The sequence below is a fragment of the Tetrao urogallus genome (assembly GCF_951394365.1).
Source record: "Tetrao urogallus genome assembly, chromosome: 6".
Classification (NCBI taxonomy): Eukaryota; Metazoa; Chordata; class Aves; order Galliformes; family Phasianidae; genus Tetrao; species Tetrao urogallus.
In genome coordinates this window covers 23586399-23608966 of record NC_136819.1, presented here as the reverse complement: position 1 = coordinate 23608966, position 22568 = coordinate 23586399, and the positions used below count along the sequence as shown (strand labels likewise).

Below are 22568 nucleotides of genomic sequence, written 5' to 3'. Positions count from 1 at the left end.
AAATATTTTCTGGGCTAAAGATTAGGCTTTATTAATTTATGTGCACAAGTTTTAGCTTAGAACTCCCAGGATATTGAGTCCAACCAAACACTACAAAGACACAGGGCAAAAAACTCATTCATAGTAAACAACTATATCTTCTTCTACTCATTATTCCTGTACTTCACTTCCAAATCAGTTTTAAGTCTAAAATAGTTGTTTAAAATAGTAGTATGCAAGTTTGCAGGCACTGCCGCTTTAACATCCTGAACTAATTAACAAACAGCTCTTCAGAATGTCTATTAGACATGGTACAGTAAATAAAAATATGGATTCATTTATATGTTAGTAATTGTTTCAAAAAAGCAGCTGGTAACTGAGAGGTAGTGGCAGTAACTCCAATGACATCCAAACAACTATTTGCCAACAGCCCCAAGTGCACAAAACTTCTGCACTTATCAACAACGGCCAAAACTTCCTCTTGCCATTTAGGCCTGTTTAATAAGAGGGCATGACCGCTTCGGGTCAGCACAGGAGACCGCAACTACTGAATCAAAGCAGTGTGAAGCAATGAAGGGCATCTTGTTAGTTAACACAGGATGAAGACTGCTCACAAGTCACCTGCTATCACAGTGCATCAACTCACCACAAGCACCAAGCAGTATTACAAATCCACTGTAACCCCAGCCAGGGGTCTTGTAAAAGGAAAATTGCAGCCATTTGCAGCAGCTCTGGCATAGACCTGTTGTACATGTACTGATTTAAAACCAAGTTTTCACTGTAATCGGGCAAGATCGATTCCGCTACAGCCCAAATGCTGGGACTCCCGCGGTCCCCAGAGCAAACAACAAAAGCAGCAGTTGCATGGAGCCAAGATTAGAACCCAGAGTAACAGACTCTGCTTTAAGCCTGCCTGTCCAACTCTTCAATAGCTCTGTTCTAGCTCTGGAGCAGATGTGCAATTTATGCTTCACAACCAGCTCACACAGGCAGTGAAGGAGCAAAGTGAAAACATCACCTCCTGAGAGATGAAAGGGCTAGGAAGGCTACACAGTGTAGGTCTTTAAGCTTTCATACTTGCTGCTTCTGAAGAAGGCTACTCAGAATACGCTCCTCACTCAAAAAGCAGTTGACTACAGCTTCTGAAGACTAGCACTAGTAGGCGTTTTCTAGTCATACTACACAGGAGGGTTTGCTAACATTAGATGTTTAAGTGCAACTGAATATGGTGCTGTGGTCTACTTGCATTTGAAAACTCCATTAGGAAGACCACTTAATCAAACGAGTTCAGGATAAATGAGGCCACTGACTGTACATCACTGCTAATCTATTTCTTATCAACAGCAGCACACTCCCTCAAAGAGAAAGCATTTATACACAGAAGGGACTATGCTTCATCCAGGTAGAGGCAATACAAGGATTAGTAATTTAAAATAAGCATGTCAGCAAACAAAATATTCTCGACTTACTTGCAACTTACGGAAACCATAGTCCAAAACAAAAAACAGCAAGTACATGGAAAAAAAATACACTACTGCTTATAGAAGAGTGCAAAGTCTCAGGATTGCAACCCAGAGATAATATATTCACTCATCTTCCCTATAAAATATCCAAGCTTTAGGTTCATTTCAAGAATAGCTTAGTTCAATTTCTAGATGCCCAGTCACTAACATTCAGGAATAGACAGCAACTTCTCTCACCAGCAGTCACTGCTGTTCCTATAAAGACTGGTATAGTTAATGCAAACTTTATTTACAAAAGACACTTAAATTAGTTACTTCATGCCATGTGTCCATATAGAATCAACAGTTCAAGGATTACATGGAGAAGAATTCACAAAATTAAAAGTGAAATCACTAAAGACTTTCTAAGAGTTAAGAACTAGGAAAAAAGATCTTAAAGACATTACAAATAAAAAAACAAGTTATGAGAAACTAGTCTGAGCAAGAGGATGGTTGTTTACAGGTCTGTACACTAAAACTAATACACAGACAGCCTTCTATTGTCAAGAGATGCTCACTGCGAAGCAGATTATGTACAAATACTTGTGCCACAATGACCCAGTCCCTCCAAAATCCACTGTATTATACATAAACCAGTTTGTATACATCAGGCCTAAACGAGGCCATTTAACTATGAAGACTTCTAGTTTAGTAAACTAAAGCTGAAGACAGCAACCGTGATGCTGCCTCTCTATTTGCGACTGCTTTTTATTCTCTCCAATCTTTTTTTCAAGTCATCAATATTAGCTGCTGCAGAAGAGGATGAAGCTGTGGTAGTTCCAATGCCAGAAGAATGAGTCTGATTGGAGTCCAGATCCAGATGTTGGTACTGTTCTCGTGACTCACGGAGCTGGGAGAGCTTACTATGAAGCATATCAGTAGAGGACGCAACTGTAGGGACTGCTGGTTTAGAGAGCAGAGATGTCAGAGGTGCTCTGTCTTCCTGCTATGGTGAAGAAAAGTGAAGTGTTAAGACAGACAACGGCAAAAGTCGTTTAAGTACAAAACACAGTTAATGGCTTTTCATTTTTATAAAAGGCACTGAAAACAGAAGAAAGGAAAGGAACAGTATTGCTCTAGATCAGCAGTGCTATTAAAGTCAGGTGCCAAAGTCAGAACCGTGCAAAGCTAGCTACAGTACTCAGTTCTTATAATTTAAGCAGCGAATGATTTAACTTGATGTCAGTACGAACACAAAGGAACAAGTCCAACCATTTACATTAAGAAGTCACACTATATCCCTGACACTTTCAGCCTCAGAGCAAATCTAGATTCTGATGCAAATTTCTCTTAGGTGCAGCAGAGCCAATATTTGAATCCTTCTAAAGATAAACGTAGGTAAATGAGGTACAATCCCACAGGATTTCCAAGCATTGTCAATACGATACCTTTGCATTGTCAAGGCCACAACGTTGCCTGAGGATTTTTAATCGTTCCAAGTAAACTGAAGGCCCCACTTCCTCCCCATTTGTGTTTCCTATAGATGAAGATACAGTGTGGGTAGAAACAGGAACACACGTTTCTTCCACCTGAGGAGAAATTCCTGGAAAGAAGAGAAAACAAGAGGAAAAAAAAAAGATTAAAAACCTCAAAAATAAGCCTCTTAATCTATTGCTTCAAATGAGATGCAAGAGATGAAGAATTAAACAATCAAATTATGTGCATTTGCTAGGATAGGAATATTGGCTCTTTCATGCCTGTCAGGTAATTTTTAGTTTTCACTCTTTCAAAGAAAACAATAAAAGAAATAAAGACATAAAGCAGTAGTAGAGCAGGTCCAGAAGTAGCAATGATGCTAACAGTTGGTAAAAGAAGGGTCAGTGTATACACATGCAGGATGGGGACAAAGATGCTGATGCAAATCAAAGGTAGACAACAGAGGGAACATAACAATTACACTGGCAGGATAGGAAATATTTGGAGCTTTCCATCTTTTGCTACACTCTGTAGTACTCAGTCAGACCTCACCACTAAATCCTTTTTACTTCTTGTTCAGGTAACTTGAAACTACTGCAAAATCCAGTTCAGCCTGAAACAGTGATGTCCAAAAGGAATGTTACATGGTGTTCAAAGCCTCTCTATTAGAAGACCAGGGAAGGATTATACATTATGAAAGAAACTTCTTCCATTCTGAAATGAGTGGCAAGTTGTAAGACTTACTTTGAACAAGGTTTTGTGTTCATTAGTTTACTGCAAGGGTATTTAAAAAAGATTTACAGAGAATTACAGTTAAGCACAGCTTGCAAGACAGAACAACATCTTTCATTATCTCCAACTATTATAGTTGGGGGAAGAAAACTGGAATCCAGTTTGAAAGCATTTACTGCTCAATCAGCATTTCTTGGCTGTACAGAGTTTTAGATAAACAGGAAGTTCTGCCTTATATCTAGTCAGATAGATTTAAGAGGTGCTAAAATAAACCCTCTTCTGAATGTAATTCACAATATACAGATAGAAGAACAAACAGTAGCATGAGAAAGGCTAAAAAAAAAGCAATCACACAGGACACAGTTAAGCACCTGAAAAAGGTAGCTTTGCTGGACAACATCAGCAAAAAAAAAACAAAACACAAAACTACTATACTGCTTAAAAGCAGAAAGTTAAAGGCAAACCTGACAGCTGTTGCTGTTCATAAAACAGCTTGTATACTTTCAAGTAAAAACTCCTGACACCAGAAACATGAAGCACAGATAATGCTTGTCCCACACTACAGGGCAAAACTTAAAATCACTTGTATATCAAGCACCTTTCAGATATTTCCTCACTTAATGCGATGACAGTTATAACAACTTCCTTGTAAACAAAGAACTTCTACCATGCAAACCATACTTAACACAAGCACTAAGAATATGTGAATTACTTTGGAATCCTATGAAAAAAACCCGTATCTGGAGACGTTTAAAATGTGACACATGCAAGTGCTTCTTATAAATCAACCCTGTTGCTGTAACATGTACCTGTAGAAGAAGCAATGCGTCCTTTCCCCTCCCTTTCTGTTTCTATGAGCCGGAGGCCTCTTTCCACGTAGCTCTGGAAGAACTGAGATGAGTTTTTCAGGAAGGGCTCAATATCTGCATCAGAATATTTCTTTTTGTATTCATACAGCTCTGCCAAACCCTGGGAGGGAAGAGTTTCTGTGTATTACTACGAAGGCTGCATACACTATTCCATTGCATCATGCTTTCTTCTCCACAGGAAGAGAGTTCTTACCTCCTTGGTGTTCTCCTTGGAGCCAATCTTCTTGAATATTTCTGCCAAAATATCATTCACTTTGGCTTTTGAAGCTTTTTCTTCCTAAACAAATAAAGGGAAACTTCTAAGCGAAGTGGGTTACACAATCTTCTCTTCAAAATGAAGGGAAGTTCAGACAAACCCACAGTACCCTCATCAGATCTGTTTGTTAGCTGGATACAGAACTTCAAAAATAAAAAAAAAAAAAAGAAAACCTTTACAAGAGTTCTATATAATCACAGGTACAGAGAAGTATAAAAACATTACCAAGCTGTAAGCATGCTTCTGAGAGGCCAGCATTTAAGATCTGGTTTGGATATGGTTAACTCTTAGTAGATGAAGTGCTTTAGCAAGCAGTATAAAGCCCGTGCTGCACACACCAATGTCTCAGAAGACCATCTTACCCCGGCACATATACACAATATTTAGGTAATACTAGAAACACTGCAAATTTCTAAAACAGCCATAGAAGTAAGAGACTATTTACTAAGCCACCTGCATGTGGGAAGAATAATCCTTACTCCACTACTAATTGAAGCTTGTTTTCTGAATAAATTGCCATACAACATATTTCTATTACTTACTATGCGAGAAGCCCCCTTTTCTGTATCTTTATCAGCTTTGCTTCCAGTCTGGTCCATGGAGTGCTTCATTACTCTACACAGGTGAGCCTCCAGCTCAGATTCGTTTCTATTTTCTATCATTGTTAGGTGATCTAAGATCTAAAGAAAAAGAGGCAGTAGCTTTACAAAGTACGTGAACAAATCAATTTAAAGAAGTACATGACTGATGCCAGGTCTGACCTTGGGCCCTTTCAGCTTGCACAGGGTATGAAGCAGAGTCTTCAATGTCCTTATAGGAAACTCACTCTTACACTGCTTCAGCTTCTCTTTGGGAAAGACCTTCATAAAAACGTGGATATCCAGTAGAATCCGATCCAGATTGATGCTGTTAATGGTTTCTGGCAGAAGACGCACCATTCTCCACAGACACTGGAATGACAGGTTGACTTACAGCAAGACAACTCCAGGAAGGAATATTTAAATACTTAAGACCAGATTACACAAAACCATCTTTGAGTTGTTTCACTTTGCTGCGACATACATTGACATACATAGCTTGTGTGTCTGTTAAAATTATTGGTACGTATGGTCTCTCATTAGCAGCCCTCTATCCAGATCTTCCTTTAGAAGCGATGCATAAAACTGTATGTAGTAGTACTGACTTTACCACCAATAACAAGAGACGGCATTCTGTGTGAAGAAGTTTCAGCAAATAAAGCAAAGAAGCCACGTACGCCTGAACACAACATGATGCCCTCAGGTTTAACCTTATTAAAAATGCTGAAGTTCTCACTACATCATGCCAGTTATAGTAGGGTGCTGTAAGATATATAAGCCAGTTTCAGCCTGGGATTGTTTGAATGCACAGCACACTAGTGTGCCTAAGAAAACAGGTCGAGCAGGTGACTGTATCTCCCTCTGTGGAGCATGTATAGCATGTATGATCTTCTGTAAACTACCAGCAGGTGTTAAGCTTTCTCTCAGTAGAGAGAATGAAGTCATTGAGTTAAACATTTAATAAATACTTCCAGTTATCGTCACTTTTTTTTAATAAACTATCTGTTCTTTAAAGCTACATTGCTGATTCATAACCAGGCATTTCAGAGTTCAAAACCGCTATTAGAGGCTCACCTTCATGACAAGTTCTGAAAACTTAGGAGAGCTGGCTGTTGCTAGCAGACTGTCTTGAAGTAAAAGAAGCAGAGCACTAGAAGGATTAAGTTTAGAGTTGAATTACATGGGACAGCACTACACAAAATGACTAGTTTCTCAACACAGTATTACACCTGAGACTACTCCAGTTGTTCACATCATGCCATATAAGAGCTCTCTCTTCACAGCACTTCAGAAGCAATTAAGAGACAGTCTGCTGAAATACAAAATGTATACAACCACACCAAGCTAGTTTGCTTAGCCTGCCTTCAGCTGCACAGACTATGCAGACAAGCTATAATTACCATTAATGACCACTGATAATTCTTTATTATTAGCTAAACAATCTTATAGAGATCATTCTTTGTTTACAGCATGACTAATGAACATAATCATTCATTCAAGGAACACAGAAGAATAGATGGAATGACTACTAAGTCATGATTTTTTTTTTGAACAACATACCTCAAAATGTTGGTCTGGTCAGACTTTTCAAGAACCCTCAATACCAAGAGATTGACTGATCGGATGACCTGCTCACCCTCCTCGAGGTCTTCAACTCGAGAATCCAGCATTAATGTAATAAGACCATGCATTAGGTCCTTTAGCACACCAGCAGAGGCTTCTCGAGCCAGACTCTCTACCTGGAACAGCTACCAATTGAAAACAAGGTTAAAAGACTTCCCTACATAAAATACTTCAATAAAAAGACTTCACTACACTACCAAATCCTTTGACATTCCTGCTTCATCCCTCAGTGGGGGATTTCTGAGTAACTCTTGAAAATACTTAAACATCCAACTAAGTATACAAAGCTTAAGGAATGTTAAAATAGAACTAAATAGAAACATCAGGATGGCTGTAAGCTATTAAAGACATAAACAGGCATTCTTCCCTACCCCTACTACTTATTCTCTGTTCCCTCCCAAAAGGTGCATTGGTGAGCAGATAATTAACAACAAACCTTTCATAAAATCATAGTGTGTTAGCCTAGGTACAAGTCAGCTCCGCTCAGGTATTCCATTTGGCTGCAACTTCAGCACAGACATTCCTTGCTTTTCACCTTAATTTATAGGTCAAAGCCTTACCGATATCATGCTCCCAATAATACAGCTGTAAAGCTTCGCTATCTCATCTTTGTCTAGCTTCTCATCTGCCATGTGTGTATTGTAGATTAACCGAAGCTGCATAAGTGTAGCTATTAGAAATTGGTCAATGTGGCCAGACATAACTTCTGCTTTGTCTTCCTGTCTGAAAACTTCATCAATCTAAGATTTAAAAACAAAACAGAACACCCAAGTCAACATAATAAAAACAGTGCAAAACAGCTATAGTTTAAAAACATTTACATAAGAAAAGTCTTGCCCTTATCTATTTTGCCAAGGTATTTCTATTCCAAGCTTCCACTTGAAATCAGTAAACTATAAACTTCTATTGCTAATTCCAAATATAATATGTTACATTTATATCTCTTCAAAGGATCAGTATCCTGTACAGTCTTGACATCTATCATAGATTCTGGAATTAACAACTTCGTGAAATCTTCCAGACAAAACATTTCTACATAGTTTTCACACATTCACAGAGTGGGCTTTAACTATGAGGGAAGATACAAAATCTTTCTGCTGAGTCTGCACAGCAGTTTACATTTAAAAGTTAAGTTACGTTGGCAACAGTCTGCTTTTTCAAATCTGTATAGCACAGTCTCTATAGTATAGATGTGTACTTTACAAAAAATAAAATTACGTTTTTCCCCCCTTAGTGCTTCTGTGTTAGAGTCTATTCCACAACACAGAAGTGAAATCGATATTACTAAAGCGAGTCAGATGGCCCCTGTGCACTTAGTTTTGTCATCAGGGAGATTCTGAGCAGAGTCCACGTCACCTGACACGGTTGCTCCACCAGAGTGCAGCTCATCAACCTCGCAGAGAAATAGCTTAGTTCAGTGTGAATAGTTGTTACACCTTAGTTCTCTTACCTGTGCTAGAGCCTGAATGCTTGTATTTATATCACCACTGGCTACTTGAGAAATGACACAGTTGATGGTAGAAGCAATGCTACTGTGCATGTCATCAAAGTGTGGCGACACAGCACGGATTCTAAATAGGTGAAAACAGGATTTGTTACCCTTTGGAGTGTTCTAGTTTATACTCAACTGCTATTTTTCAGAAGCAGTTTAGAGACAAGATTTTTTATCTTCATAGGGAACATTCAAGGTAGAAACAATTTCTAACATATCTATGAGTTTATCAGTATGCTAACAGACATAACACATTTAAGAAAGATCAATGTTGTCTTAAAAAAGATAGACAACACAAAAATAAATAAGCATAACTCAGGTTTTTCATTAGAAATAACAGCTACCCAGAATTCAAAACAGTACCGTAGATCATGACTCTGACATCTCTTTTCAGAACAGCTGACACTTCACCTTCTCAGGTAAAGAGGTCTGAATGTACAAACTGGTCATTTCAGCTTCTCAGAATAGTTCTTTAGTTCTTATTGGTTTTACTTAGATCTAACTAGACTCACTTGGGCTCAGGAATCAGGACCGGCTCAAAGATGTCATCTAGTTTGTGCTGTACAAGTGCTGGCATCTCACATTTGACAGTACCGTTATCATTTTCAATTTCATCAAGATCCAGCTGAAATTCCCGTGGAACTGTATGCGCTGTCTCAGAGTGACTGCCCATATTGCGATTTTGGCTACAGAAACCAGGAGAGAGATGTTTATTACATACACTCAACAGGCAAAAGTAACAGTGCTAACATCTACTGGTAGCCCTTAAGCTCCTATAATAGAACAGCACACATTTTAGAGATGTGATTTTATTCAAGATCCTTAAAAACTTCCCTTTGCAGCTCTCCCCTAGCTATTAGTAAAACTAAATTTTGTAAGCCAGAAGAGCAGCTGCCAGTTACTTGCTTTCCCAGCTACCCTTACAAGATGAGGCCCCATCCAAACCACTGCAGTTAGGTATAAACTAGCAAATGCTGTTAGAGATCACTGAACACAGTTTAAAGTAGCACTAATGGAACATAGGCTTAGAGTTCATTTGTGTTTTTAGATGATGAATAGGATGCGTGTGTACATAGAAACATTGCAAGCTCAAATGAATCTAGTATTCTCCCATCTAACTTGTACTTCATACTAGAAGTTTCAAGGAAACATCGTACGCTATTCTCCAACAGGGACTTTTATTCCAAGACTATGAGCAAGTGGTAAGACACTGTTTCTGAGCTTTTGTTTCCAAAACCGTCTCTCCAGGCTGTTTCACACGTGCTCATCCAATTCTGTACTATGTAATTGTGCTAACAAGTTAGGGACACGGTCCAGATAAATGCAACACACAGGACATTCTCCCAGCATTTCCAACAGCTGTCTACCACAAGTGCCATATCTGCCTGCAGCTTCACCTACAGACACCTCGGTAGAAACTTCTGCTGTTGTTTTCTTTCTTTTGTTCAGATCACAGATCTATACACCTACTGAACTGGCTATGATAAACATGTCACCCTTTGGAAGGGATGACAAGGATAGAAATGGAAAGACAGAAGAGCCCCTGCACTAAGGAGTTAGTGGGCAGTACTTACATCCTATAAGTGCGATACATAATTCTGTCCATGGAGAAGCAGTGAAAAAAGGCACAAGACCATTTAGAAAGATTTCAAGACAGACAAGACAAAAAAAGTTTCAGACATTCTGTTTTAAATTCTTTGGCCAATTTTCACAACATGCAATGATGATACACAAAATAAAATAACATAGCTGGACATGACATTAGCACATACACTATACCACCTGCAGACCATAATGTATCATTACATACTTGAGTTTGGAAGACATATCCTCAGCTGGCCCCTTCCGCAGCATGCTAGCATTCGCACTGATGTTTTGGATACGCTGAGGTTTCTCCTCTGCCTGTCTCACTGGAGCAGCAGATGGTCTCTTGGCTGACCGTTTTATTCTCTCCTCCAACATACTCATGTCTTTCTCTGACAGCTAAAACAAACAATGCTTTCACTCAGTTGAATGAGTTTTAGAAATGTGTACCTCTTGTAGGTGACACAATTGTTACAGGCTGAGGTTTTGCAATTCCAAGGCAAGTCAATACTACCATCTAGCAGCTCTCCAACAGGGTCACTTGACTACCAGATGGTTGTCCAGGAGCTAGTTAATCCATATGGACAAGCTACTGTATGAAATACACTCCCTTCTAGCCCACATTGTTTCCAAGAAACAAATCATTTTTAGTTCAAATCCTACCACTGTTAGTAAGTTTAACTGTTGCTTGTGTTGCTGAAGAACAAAACACACCTATCCACTCTTGCATGTCCTCTATATTTATGAGCCCCAGGCAACATTTTAACACTGGGGACTCCAAAAGCCAAGGTCCTGCTACACCTTGCCTGTTCCAAGTACTTGCAACTCAACCATTGTTATTTCCAGTTACACTCACATTTCCAATCAGCTTGAATACTTGGTCACCATGAACATTGTAGACAGTTACAATGGTGTTCAGTGCAGCATTGCGAACGGTGTTGTCTCTATCACCAATATGAGTTGCCATTTCTTTCAAGGCTTTCCCTGGAGTTGGCTGGCATACGTTCATGCCATAAGATTCAACCAGACATCCAAGCTCTTCCAGGCACTCTGAAGGAAGAAAATTACACAAGCAGATTCAAAATTAAAGCTGCTGAGAAACAATCCTCTGACTTCTGTGCTGTTTGAGAACGAACATTCACTATACAGAAGGGTGAATCACAACGCTCAATTTATTAACAGAATGATAGTTCTTGCCCTCTGTGTTGATAGATGCACACCTTCTGGGCGATTTATGAGATAAAGAAGCACACAAGCATCTAAAAGCTGTCAGTCATTCCCATACCTTTCCAAGTACTTCCCATTACTGTGAGCTATGTGATGTTCAACTTCACAATTAGGCAGTTTAGACAGTTGTAAGTTTGTAATGTCGTATCATAGAATTTAACCTTCTAGATTTATAAGGATGAGATTTCAAGGTGACCATGAAGCTGTTTGAACTTTAAAACACTATATGGTAAACAATTCCTAAAGTAAAACAGTTGAGACCTCTGTACAGCATAGAGACATCTTTTCAAAGTTCTGACCGTATTACCAGATTCCCTTAGTGACCTGGACAGTACTGTCATCATTGTTCTCCACAGCACTGTTTTATTAAAACAAGCCTCCTCAAGGAAGACTCAAACTTAATGTTAAATTACTATCAACAGATTGTTATACCTTCCAAAGATAAAAAATAAAGAGCAAGATTATTCTTCCTTTAACTAAAATACATGACAGGGTTACTTGCAAGTGCATATAATTCTACATACAGGGCAAATCTCATCTTCCACTAGAAGTTAAGTTGGTTTTTCAGGATGCAAAACAACACAGCTAAAAATTGAAACTGCTTAGTATGTAATGCTATTTCCCACCTGCACGCTGTTTTGAGTTTTTAGATTTTGTCCCCTCCATGATGAAAGTAAACATTTTGCTGGCTGGATATATGAGACACATCCTATTCAGGATGGCACGCACATCTTTGCGGATGACATCTTTTGGTTCTCCTACCTAATAGAAAAGCAGAAACAGCTGGGAAGAAATATTAAACATTTTGAACAGACTCTTCATACTGATGAGTAGTTTAATGTCAAGACAGTCAAAATTATTCTCAGTGCAAAAACTCCTTCTGGAAAATGCCTTTTAAAGGCAAATACACAACACATTCAGAATAAGCATCACTGTAGTAACTTGTTATCCTGCAATGTTCCCCACAGAAAGCGAGGTTAACTTCTGCATAATAAATAGTACCTTTATGATGAGATACGGGATGAAAGACGATGCTTCATTTTCCGTAAGGTGATACTCCTCTTGGCTCAGCATATTGAACAGCAATTTAAGGTATTCAAGCGTTTTCATAAGAACACTTGTGTTGGTATCAAAGAACCGAAGAGTAAGCCACTTCAGGATTAGATCCAGGCAGCTGATTACTCCATCTTTCTCATTCTCCAAATGCTTCAAACAACACGGGGAAAAAAGAGGGGCAAAGTGAAGCACGCTGTTCAAGAAATCAGAACAAGGAAAAAGCTATGCCTGCTAAGACAGTCTACACACACTGACTGATTTCTGAGGCTGCAAGTGCTTCCTTTTAGCTTAAACAGCTTTCTGACATTTTAAGAAAAACCTCTAGTGAACAAACTAATTTTCTCTTCTCCTCAAAAACATAAAATTCATTAATTATCTGGAAAAAAGTTTCAATCTCACAGTACAGTTACATCTAGCTTCTCAGAACACTCCTAGTTGATTTTAATTCAAGGTGAGACAGCAAGGAATAATTATTTTTGTTGTCATCCACTAGCACAGATCCAAACTTACCTCAATCATAACAGCCAGTGCTTTATTGTGGTGCTGGAAGTCTGCATGAAACATCTCATCCTGTAACCATTTGGCTACACAACTGGACATTTGAGTTTTCAGCTGTTCAATGTATTCATCACGAGGAGTAGTGAAATTCCACTTCAACACCTGCAAAACATCAGCATTTGGAACTCAAAGCAAGCAGCACTTTTTGCTCTTGAAAAAAATCTGCAAATTGTATAGTTTTCAGTCCTACTTCAGAATCTGTTTTCAAAATCTTCTCATTATCAAAAGACAACGGGAAAATTTAAATGGCTTTTGCTCATCTTGGCTTCCATAAAAGATCCTGTGTTGAGCAGTCATCTTTAGGCTGTTACCTTAATTTCTACCAACTATTTAGAGTGGTTGTTTTTAAGCTACATAGGTCTTTTCACTGGCAAGTAATCAATGAAGCATGCTTTAAGCAACAAAATTTCCACATGCGCAAAAAAAAAAAAAAAAAAAAAAAAAAAATCGAGCTTATTAACAAGTACCATTCAAAATACATATAAAGAATTTAATGTGGATCCTAGAACTCCAACATTAGATATGCACAAAAAGTTGATCAACTAGACACTATAAAGCTAAGGACCATCTCTTAGAAGCAGCAAGGAGTTCTACAAGAACACACAGATGCACAAAATCTGATAAACAGACAAACATCACAAAGTAATATGGGCCTGTGCAAGTCAACTGGGGCACTGGATAAACAACCCAAAGGACAGACAGAAAATACAACTTTCATGTCCTAGCATAGTTAATTTTAAATGCCAGAACAAAAGGATGTATTAAAATTAATACTAATTCAAAATAAGTGAATGCATTTAGATCTTTCTTACCTTCAGTCCTTTTTCATCTTTCATTCTCTGTTCTTTCCCATTTGGGACTATGATAAAAATGGGACCTGATTTGTCATCATCCTCCTTTAAAGTAGGCTTGTTTAATATTTTCTTCCCCTGTACGCCCTGAGAAAACAAAAACAAAAAAAACCCCAAACCCAAGGTATTAAGAAGCAACACAAGACATATGCCTTAGTCCAAGCAATAGCAAGCATTAGATGCCAGCCAACCTCATGCTGCCTACGTAAACAAGAGCCAGAGAGAAGCTGAAAGAATAAAGTTGATTAGAATTTTTTAAAGTATGTGCTCTGCTGCTGTGGAAGCAATACTCGTGACAGTGTGTGCAACAGCACCCTGTGAAAGATGACATATCATTCTGGACCAGTGCACCAGTTACCCACACACATACCTAAAACCCAATGTAGTACCTGTTTGATAGATTTGCTCTTTGTCAGTCTGGTATTGCCTTTGCTGAAGTTTGTATTAGTTTTGGACAGGCTGGTACTGCCCTTGGACACACTGCTATTAACATCTGACTGCTGTAAATAAGCCATAAAAAAAAAAAAAGGCTTTGTTGTTAGGGACATGTTTACTTGGAAGAGTTACCAATCCACATCTCTTACATGGGCTTTTATTTATTTTTGTGTCCATTGCAGAGGTATTAACTCCAGAATCAAAATTCTGACAAGCAAATATATTAACTTTGGCAAGCCTACAACATCCTTCCAAGTTTGTTCCATTCATTTCTGTCATAGATCTGGACTTGCGTCAGTTTTTCTCATAACATTACTTGAGGCAATAGAAGCAAAAGGATTATAAAACAAGGTGGTTTTTTGCTTAACTTTAAAATAAATAGCAAAAATCACTAACAATGAAAGAACAATTCAAGGATGCACAGCTGAGGCTGTGACTGTGCTTTCAAACATATTCTTTCTCTTCTTGCTTCTGTGTTCCAACTGTAAAGGAGATGAATTTCCTTCAATACATGGGTTCAACACTGTTGTTCACAGCAGAACAGCAATGGTAAGAATAAATACTCAATTACTTGAAACCAAGAAGACAAGCAAATTTACAATATGGAATGAGCTGTTCATGTGGCATTTAAAAACAAAACAAAACAGACTTAGTTAAACATTATTTCTGTTATTACCTACTTAAGTAGAAGATATAGGAACACCTAATTTCAGAAATCAGACAAACACACTGATTCTTTTTAAAAGCAGTCCCAAGAAAGGGCTATACTCTTTTACCCATAAAACATTACTCAATCTGTTAATTTAATTGAATTAATATCACACAAAATAGAATAATTACCTTAGTTTTAGAGGAAGTTCCTCCTACTTTGGCTTTTTTGGGATCAGGCTTAGATTCCATGGTATTTGACCCTGAATCTTCTGTAAGAGCTGGAAAAACAAGATCATCCCAAACTATCAGGAAGCTTATTTCAAATCAACACTGTTTTTTTGTTCTTAGAACAGAATAATAAACTACTCATGAAGATAATGATAGTAATGTGTGATAATGCCCTTATCACACAGAAAATTTTCTTTTGCATGTTAGCACACACAGTTCCCCACATCATTATACATCAAATTTATTATAGTTTAAAACATAAATAATCATTAAAGTATTGTCTCACTAAAAATTCTTCTTAGGGGAATGTAAACCAACCCTTTTCTTCAGTTATTTCCCAGAACTTGAGAGGTTACCTGATGCAGGTTGGAATTTGGCTGGAGCTGCTCCCCCTCCCACTCTGGAGGATGCTTTAGCAGGCGGAGCTGGTTTGGCTGGCATATTGGCTTTGGCTTTTTCAAGCATGGCCAGTACCTGGTCTTTGGAAGTAGGCTAGAGGGCAGGGAAACAAAATAACAGATACGGAAGGATTATTATTTCAATACATACAATACTAGAAAAACAACAATACTTTGAAGCAGAATATTCTCTAGCAAGCATCTTTCATGACACTTGGAACATCCATGCTTTCAGATCTTCACATTCTGAGATGGGACACCTTGCCATTAGTTTATTTCTGGAAGATGTATATGAAGCAAACCAGCAATCTGTTCCAGCTGAGCAGTCCTATGAAGTTACTTGAGAACCCTATGAGTTATTGTTTGAGTAAGCCATGTATGTGTTTAAAGGCATACAGTTAGACAATAAATGGTAAGCTATCAACAAATAGATTTCTTTCAGAAAAATACACATTGTGAATAAATAACAAGCTCTTGTAGTGATAAATCAGTTGTGGCCACGGTCTTTTTGAAGTACAGAAAACTTGCATTGCAATCTCCTGACCTTATTTTCAGCCACCTGAAGTTCAGTGCAGGCAAGGTTTTCCATCACCAAATACATCACAAACCTAACCATTTAATATTCACTTAGTCGAAGTCACATTAGCCACTCTTAGTCACAGCAATACCTTCAGCTTGCCGGTGGCTTTTGCCATCTTCTCAAAGCCAAGATGCATCATAAAGAATGGCAGGGCATCCTGAGCCTTTTTACGCACATCTCCATTTCGATCTTCAAGGCAGGAGTAGAGGTGAGGCACACATAAGAGCAGGTCAGAAGGAACAGTGCGGAGGGTAGGCAACTTGTCAGCCAACCAACCAAGAAGCTATAAATTTAAAAAATGTTTTTGAATAAGCAATTATTGATATTTGGAACATCTAACATAAGCCACAAGAGCACGAACACTAGTCCTTTACTCATTCATACAAAGAAAAGGAAAAAACTATGTTTAGATAAACATACTCCTAAACAACGTAAGTGTAGTATTAACAATTCAGAAACAACAAAAAGTGAGTACAGTATTTGAATATGCAGCTACTTCAAAACTTGGAGCCTGACCAGGTAAGACTGTGTGCGCTGATTCCTCCTTCTGTAAATAACACTGGAATTTCAGACTAGGTAGCGCAGCTGATTAGCAAGTTGCACTTCATTAACCTCAATATATTAACACCTCCAGTTCTGTTCTGGTCTTCATCACTACTGTGTCAATTTGACGGGAAACAAAATAGTCATATAAGGGTGACCAAGAGGCTAAACCTGCATTTTGGAGGCACTAAAATCTAAGTTACAGCTATCACCCTAGGGGACAGCTCATTAGCCCTGTGAAGTTTTGTCAGCAAGAATAGAGAGTTGCTTCTTGTTTACTTACATAATAGTTGTATTATGCAACATCAGTTTGCTTATATAAAGTTAGTCCATAGCAAAAACGGTTATTTTGAGCAAATACACACAAAGAGCAGTTAAGAGAAGCCTACCTCTTGCCTTAGAAAAGGATTTTCTTTTTTGAGTTCCTCAGATAGGTCTTCTCCTTCCAGCCACTCTTTCATGCCAGTTTGTTCAGCCCAGGCATTCACAGTTGCTAGTGCAGCAGCACGAACATTATTCTGTAGCAATAACAAGATTTATGAATAATCCTAAAGAAGGGTCAGAAGATTACAACAGAAGATTCTACATTATAAATTTTGAACTACGTTCTCATTCACTACTTGAGAAACGTAGGATTCAGAGTCTAATTTTAGTGTCGCTATCGCATACGGAAATAAGCAAATCATATCATAAACTTACTCTTAAAAAGTGATAGGTATAATAAACAGGCACAAAAGGTTATCTTTAGAAACACTTCAAACTTGCTATCTTAACCTTAACTCCTGAATGAAAAAATAGGTACAGATAAGGTTGACTTCTAAAGAATAAAGTTGATTTATGTAATGGTTATAGCAGGCTTAGCATATACATATAGCAGGACAAGAAGATTATGGAACCTGTTAGTAGTTTCATGGCAGTCTTATTTCAGGTTTCTGAGCCAAGGTCAAAACAAGGGCAGGTGAGTCTCTTACCCAAGTTCTACCTTTAGTGTTTCGTTTTTTAAAAAAAAAAACAAACAAAAACCATTGTTTTTTTTTTGAAACTGTTATGTGAAATTGGAAGTCAGATGGAACACGCGATTCTTCAAAGAAAATCTGTCAGTACAAACACAAGCGTACACATGAGAACAGATCACTCTCCCATAGGCTGAGTAGGAAGCGAGACAATACTAAAGCTAAAGGATGTGTGTTTGTATAACAGATACATAGGATACATGTTACATTGCACTTAAAATTGACTCAGTTCTGGCATGTACCCAGAGTCAGCATCCTTACTAAAAAGTTGTCCACAGAGGGAAATAAAATTCCTGTGCCAAATGCAAACAGCTACATTTGTCTACTTACAGGTTAGAGGCTGGTTTTGCTTAATTATTCACTGAATGTCAGTATTTTAAGCAAGGCTCAAAAATCTATCTCATCTCCCTAAATACCTGCAACTGGATAAATCTTGCAGAATAGTTATTATTGCAATAATGTTTGGATGAGTACACAATCCTCCATCAGTATCACAGCACACTGTAATTGTAATACCAGTAACATTGGTATTATGCATTTGTATTGCACATTTTGGTGATGATACAGGTTAATCTCAGTAGGTCTCATCCTTAAAAATCATGTACTTGCAAGTGAAGACAGCTTGCTGTTTTCTCATGATAACTTGAGGGGTGAATAAAAGAAAGAAACCAGCTTGCTCATAAAAAATTAGTGCCTTAGGACTGAGGAAACAACCTGAAATAAACCTTATTTTAGTTGTTTTTTTTTTTTTTTTTTTTTTTTTTTAAATCTAGATCCTTATGCTTAGTCCTCCCATTGTTTGGAAGGAGACCCAGTTTCACTGTTGTATTAAACATGACAATTTCCGTAGCACAATTTGTGCATATTCTCAGAACTGTGCAAAAGTGAATTTGTAGATGTGTAGATGGTAATTTAAAATCTGTATCCTTGCAACTACACTGTGTAGTTTTGAGCTTTAAACAGAGACGAGCTCCTCAGTTCACATGAGGTGTCTGTTCTGTTAGAAGCTTTAAGTCATCTTGTATGCGACTTCTGACTTGCTGGATTTTAAATGGAACTTAGGCTCCTCAGAGAGAGATCCCGGAGAAGGGAAAGAAACTAGATACTGTGACTCACAAGTAGCATCAGGATAATAACTGTGCTCTTCACAGAATAAGAATGATCTCCAGCAGAAGGGACTGTTAGATTTTGAGTGCTGCCCAACTCCACCTTCAAAACTGTCAGTAGTCAAGTAATCTGTAATTCTTGGCAATCCTGACTAGTCTCCACATACCAAATGATTTTAATTTATTTTAAAATGACACTCATCTATTTATGGCAGGCAAGACTTGCTGCCATTCCTACTGGGGCAGACAAACACATCAAACTTTCTGACACAAAAAGGACAAGTCTCATCTGAACTCCTTGCACGGAGTACTTCAGAGTTTCTGCCTCTTCTAAGAGGAGAAGAATGAAGTCAATGCAGACACCACCAATACCAAGGATGCAAACACATTAAGCATTGGTACACTGATGCATGTTGACATGCAACATCAGCATGTTGTACTTCAAATATCAGCACAGCTCGTCAGTACAGTAGAAGACATTTTGCTTGTTCATTTGTAGATTCAAGAATACCACAGCTTGTAAACTGGAAGCTGGCTTCTCTTGCTTTCAAACACACACTCTCCTCAGAAATAGTAAGCTTCATGAAATTGAAGCACAGAAGCAGCTATTTTCCCCTAGGTACTGACAACCAGCTTCTTCAAATAAGAAGGGAACCTTCTATGTTCAATAACAAGCAATTGATTAGAAGGTACTTGCTAAACCAGTATCAGTTTATGCTGAGTGAGCTCTGGCTTCCAGAAGAGCAATGCTAATCTCCAGGCACTTCCACTGTAAGAGTTCATCTGGGCTTGGGGGAGATAAAGGGAAGATGATTCTCCTTCTCAATCTGCATATAAATGCAGACTTGTGAAACTGTGTCAAGCACCTTTCTCCTACAGGCATCAACAAAAATAGTACTTCAGTAGGAATCCAGTTTTGACACACATCCTCAGCAGCTTTCCAAGTAGTTGCTTTTGCTGCTAGGAAGACTTCCAATTTCAACCTGCTCACCTACTTCCTGCACATTTCACTGCTCACACTCAGAATAGGAACATCTGAAATATCACCTCTGATGATTGCCTGTGAATTCTGGCACAAATCGTTAGCATCTTCTCAAGCCTCCCTCTCTCCAGTTGTCCCAAATAGTTCTTTCCATGGTCCTAGGTTTGATTTGACACAGTATCTTGACAAGCTCAACAATGACATTATACAAACTTCAGTATAAGTCAGTGCCATATTTCAGCCTACACAGAAGTCTCCCACACAGTGACACAGAACAAGACAACACTGCACACTGGAATTCACACTGATACACTAAAAGAAGACTTCTACAAGCAACCTTAAAGTCAATCAAGTTTTCTTGGTAAAGTAGTGTACTTTCAGTCTGAAAGTTCAGTTCATGTATACATAGTCACTGTGTTTCATTTGTAAGATGAATTATGACCCCAGCTCCTGTTATTCACAAGCAGTAGAATATATCTCATGCAGAATGCATACCAAGGATACTTTATTTGGATAATAAGTTGTCATTTAAGCAAAAACAATCCCCCTCCAGAAAAATCACCATCACAACTTGCATGAGCTTCCAAAGCTTTAATTACCATTCACATCTCAAAAGCAAACAGGAACAGTTATTCCCAGGTATACTTCAGAGCAGAAAGGCAAAAATGAGACCAAGTTGGCCGGAAGTGTCGATCTGCCTGGAGGAAGCGAAGCCCTACAGAGGGATCTTGGAAATACCACTCTTCTGAAAGAGTGGTCAAACTGGAATGGACTGCCCAGGGAGGTGGCGGAGTCACCGATCCTGGAGATGTTCCAGGAATGTTTGGATTTTGTGTTGAGAGACATGGTTTAGCGAGTACTATTAGTGATAGGTAGATGGTTGGACTGGATGATCCTGAAGGTCTTTTCCAACCTTGGTGATTTTGTGATCTGGACTGGCTGGATAGCTGGGCTGAAGCCAATGGGATGAGTTTCTAAAATGCCAAATGCCAGGTCCTGCACTTTGGCCACAACAACCCCAAGCAAGGCTACAGGCTTGGGGCAGAGTGGCTGGAAGACTGTGGAGAAGAAATGGACCTGGGGGTATTGACTGATGCTCGGCTGAACATGAGCCAGCACTGTGCCCAGGTAGCCAAGAAGGCCAACAGCATCCTGGCTTCCATCAGAAACAGTGTTACCAGCAGGAACAGGGCAATGATTGTCCCCCTCTACTCAGCCCTGGTGAGGCCGCACCTCGAGTACTGTGTCCAGTTTTGGGCCCCTCACTGCAAGAAAGACATTGAGGCCCTGGATCAGGTTCAAAGGGCAACAAAGCTGGTGAGGGGTCTGGAGCACAGGCCTGATGAGGAGTGGCTGAAGGAGCTGGGATTTTTCAGTCTGCAGAAGAGGAGGCTCAGAGGAGACCTTATTGCTCTCTATAACTACCTGAAGGAAAGTTGTAGTGTGCTAGGGGTTGGCCTCTTCTCTTGTGTAACTGGTGATAGGGAATGGCTTCCAGTTGTACCAGAGGAAGCTTAGGCTGGATGTTAGGAAATACTAGTTCTCTGAAAGAGTGGTCAGGCACTGGAATGGGCTGCCCTGGGAGGTGGTGGAGTCACCGACCCTGGAGTGTTCAAGGAACATTTGGACATTGTGTTGAGGGACATGGTTTAGTGAGAACTATTGGTGATGGCTGGATGGTTGCACTGGATGATCTTGTAGGTCTTCTCCAACCTTGGTGTTTCTGTGATTCTGTGAAAAGGAGAAAGGTATTGAGCATCTTACCTTACTGTCTCCAAGGACTGTAATGACAGGAATGCCCAAATTTTTCACATGCTGTTTGATATTGGGGCCCATAGCTGTTGCCAGCTGCTGAAGAATGCTCAGTGTTTGTTGCACCTGCATATAAAGAGAAAGTAAAGAGAAAGTCTTTGAATAAGCTACTGGTACAATCATATATGCAAAATTCAAAATCACATGGTGAGAGTTAACACTGCTGTACATAAGCTTTTACTTCAGAATGCCTGCTCAGTGATATAGGGACATTGAAACAGGAGCATTACTTGTATGGCGACACACATAATCTTCTTTTTTGGAAGATTTTTTCATTAATACACTCCACTGGTTTCAAACTAATGGTTTTGTGACATTGCAACATCTCTCTGCCATAAACTATTTCTCATTTCTGAACTGGAAATAGTTGAAAAGTAGGTTTTCAAATAACATACCAAGATTTTATTGGAGTCATTGAGACGACTCTTCAAAGCAGCAGGAAGTTCTCCTATGTTGGGCTGTATGAACTTGGCATCGTTAATAATGCTTGCCACTTCATCTAGACCTTCTTTCCTGATCTTCCAGTTTTTGTCCCCAATCTTAGCCACTAGCTCAGCTGTGACCTTATCACTGTACAAAACAGAAAAAGTAAAAAGTCCATTTTCTTATTTACATGCCTTCAGTATTTGAGTGCTTTAATAATGCAGATTTATGCTTATAAAGGATGTCAATTAAGCTTTGAATTGCAGTGCAAATGTCTTCAAGTTGTAGAATATAAATGTACCCAATATCTGTTCTTGGCAGAAGATCCACAACATCATTCCCAACATCTTCCTGTTCCTCTTCCTCACCATCATCCCCACTTCCTCCACTGTGCCTGGAAATGCCACGAGTTGGGGCTGGTGCTGTCTGTCCTTGCATCTGCAAGCAACAAAAGCTTACAATGGCTATTTTAGAGTTTGACATTAGAAATAAAGGCACTTATACAACACAAATACACTATTTCAGTGTCAAAGATTTTAAAACATAATACTCAAAAAAAAAAAAAAAAAAGCCAAACCCAGAAACAAGAGCTTTTGCAATCTGTCACAGGAAAAAAAAAAAAAAACAAAAACTATTGGCATAGCTAGGCACAACACATTTAGCTCACCAAAGCA

General features: G+C 38.8%; 1 protein-coding gene across 2 annotated transcripts in view; it reads right to left on the bottom strand.

Moving 5' to 3' along the window:
• Positions 1-2172: 2172 nt before the first annotated feature.
• The window catches only part of CKAP5 (cytoskeleton associated protein 5), a gene marked incomplete at both ends in the record, with an annotated part of 37108 nt that continues 16712 nt past the window's right edge, over positions 2173-22568 (bottom strand). Inside the window, 24 exons of one of the 2 annotated variants that reach the window (XM_079536797.1) lie at positions 2173-2427; positions 2870-3024; positions 4439-4598; positions 4692-4775; positions 5297-5434; positions 5516-5704; positions 6407-6482; positions 6893-7080; positions 7516-7695; positions 8406-8526; positions 8960-9133; positions 10258-10430; positions 10888-11081; positions 11885-12020; positions 12261-12464; positions 12825-12974; positions 13685-13810; positions 14999-15087; positions 15394-15529; positions 16104-16298; positions 16948-17076; positions 21424-21537; positions 21867-22041; positions 22196-22332. In XM_079536797.1, the coding sequence (XP_079392923.1) occupies positions 2173-2427; positions 2870-3024; positions 4439-4598; positions 4692-4775; positions 5297-5434; positions 5516-5704; positions 6407-6482; positions 6893-7080; positions 7516-7695; positions 8406-8526; positions 8960-9133; positions 10258-10430; positions 10888-11081; positions 11885-12020; positions 12261-12464; positions 12825-12974; positions 13685-13810; positions 14999-15087; positions 15394-15529; positions 16104-16298; positions 16948-17076; positions 21424-21537; positions 21867-22041; positions 22196-22332 (3678 nt within the window). The remainder of the gene's footprint in view (positions 2428-2869; positions 3025-4438; positions 4599-4691; positions 4776-5296; positions 5435-5515; positions 5705-6406; positions 6483-6892; positions 7081-7515; positions 7696-8405; positions 8527-8959; positions 9134-10257; positions 10431-10887; positions 11082-11884; positions 12021-12260; positions 12465-12824; positions 12975-13684; positions 13811-14998; positions 15088-15393; positions 15530-16103; positions 16299-16947; positions 17077-21423; positions 21538-21866; positions 22042-22195; positions 22333-22568) is intronic. The other variant, XM_079536798.1, reaches the window with a different exon arrangement.